Here is a 1,291-nt window from a genome sequence, read left to right as displayed (position 1 = left end):
CAAGCGCCGGCCACCGTCGGGCCGCCGGGGATGCGCCGCGCACTCGCATCGGTTACCTCCATGAACGGCGGAGCTAAGTATTCTCACACCTCGTCCAACGTACACACACTACTGTGCGAGCCGCCCTGAAGAACACAATCCTCACGCGCGGGGCGTTTTTTTTCTGCGATCTCAATTTCGTGCATCGGCCTCCGGCCTACATCTGCTGCACGCCGCCATGCTCGCCCTCGCTCTTCTCGCGACGCCCTCAAACGCCGCCTCTCGCCCCCGTCCGCGGCGCGGGGGGGCACTCATCGACACGCTCAACCGCACCGACTTCAGCATCAAGCTCGAGACCGACGCGCCGTCGCTCGCCCTCGCGGCGTCTGCCTCGCGCAAACCCAACAAGGCCGCGGAGCTCCTGCTCCACCAAGACGTCCTCGGGGGTGGGGGGGCGCTGTTCGGTGCCCGTCCGGACGTCGCCACCTTCCATCCAACCTTCTCCATCCCGGCCTATCTCTCCAAGTTCAGCGGCGCCGCCTCGCGCGCCGCCGCCCCGACCACCCTAAAGCCCATCGGCGCCGCGGCCGACGCCGAGCTCGCCTCCTTTGGCGAGACCACCGGCGCGGTCAAGAATGGCGACGTCTCGCTCGCCGGCTCCACCGTCAACTCCGTCGGTCTCACGTGCGGCGGCGGCGGCGCCCCTGTGTGGTGCGCGGAGCCGCCGCTGCCGCTCGCCGAGCTCTGCGTCTCTGAGGATCCGATCAAGGCCTCGGGCTCCACGAGCAACGAGACGGTCTGCACGACCGCCACGGCCCACTCCAAGAGCGAGGCCGACGAGACGGACACAAAGGTGTGAGACTCTCCGCTCTCTCCCACACCGTCTGCTCCGCCGCCCTCCCCGCCTCTCCATCTACGCACGGGCGTCCTCGCCGCCCTGTAGACTCCCTCAACCACTCGCTTACAATCGCCGTCCGTGCTGTACCTGCTAAACCAACAAAAAACCATGATCAGCAACGCCTCCTTCACTGGTAACGACGGTGTCACGATCCAGACTGTCAGCTCGGAGATAGACTGGGACTGCCGCTTGGGCAGCTGGATGCCGACCAAGGGCGCCTTTGAAGGCGACTTCAGTGTCCCCGAGTGCAACCCTTGCCCCGCTGGCTACTATGGGGCAAGGAGCGGCCTCACCAAACCCTCCTGCAGCGGCCAGTGCACCAGGGGCCACTTTTGCAAGGAGGGGACCGCCGACCCCGAGCCCTGCCCGGTCGGCACTCGCATGCCCGCCCTCGGCGCGGCGAGCAGCGAGAGC

General features: G+C 67.3%; 1 protein-coding gene across 1 annotated transcript; it reads left to right on the top strand.

Moving 5' to 3' along the window:
* Nucleotides 1-217: 217 nt before the first annotated feature.
* Nucleotides 218-838, top strand: EMIHUDRAFT_123215 (hypothetical protein; the record flags this gene model as incomplete). Its single annotated transcript, XM_005782039.1, has 1 exon — nucleotides 218-838. The coding sequence occupies one exon, from the start codon at nucleotides 218-220 to the stop codon at nucleotides 836-838; it is 621 nt and encodes a 206-aa protein (XP_005782096.1).
* Nucleotides 839-1,291: the final 453 nt, after the last annotated feature.

Source organism: Emiliania huxleyi (assembly GCF_000372725.1).
Source record: "Emiliania huxleyi CCMP1516 chromosome Unknown EMIHUscaffold_1956, whole genome shotgun sequence".
Classification (NCBI taxonomy): domain Eukaryota; phylum Haptophyta; order Isochrysidales; family Noelaerhabdaceae; genus Emiliania; species Emiliania huxleyi.
The sequence above is the reverse complement of the archived record's forward strand: the minus strand, read 5'-3'. Positions and strand labels throughout refer to the sequence as shown.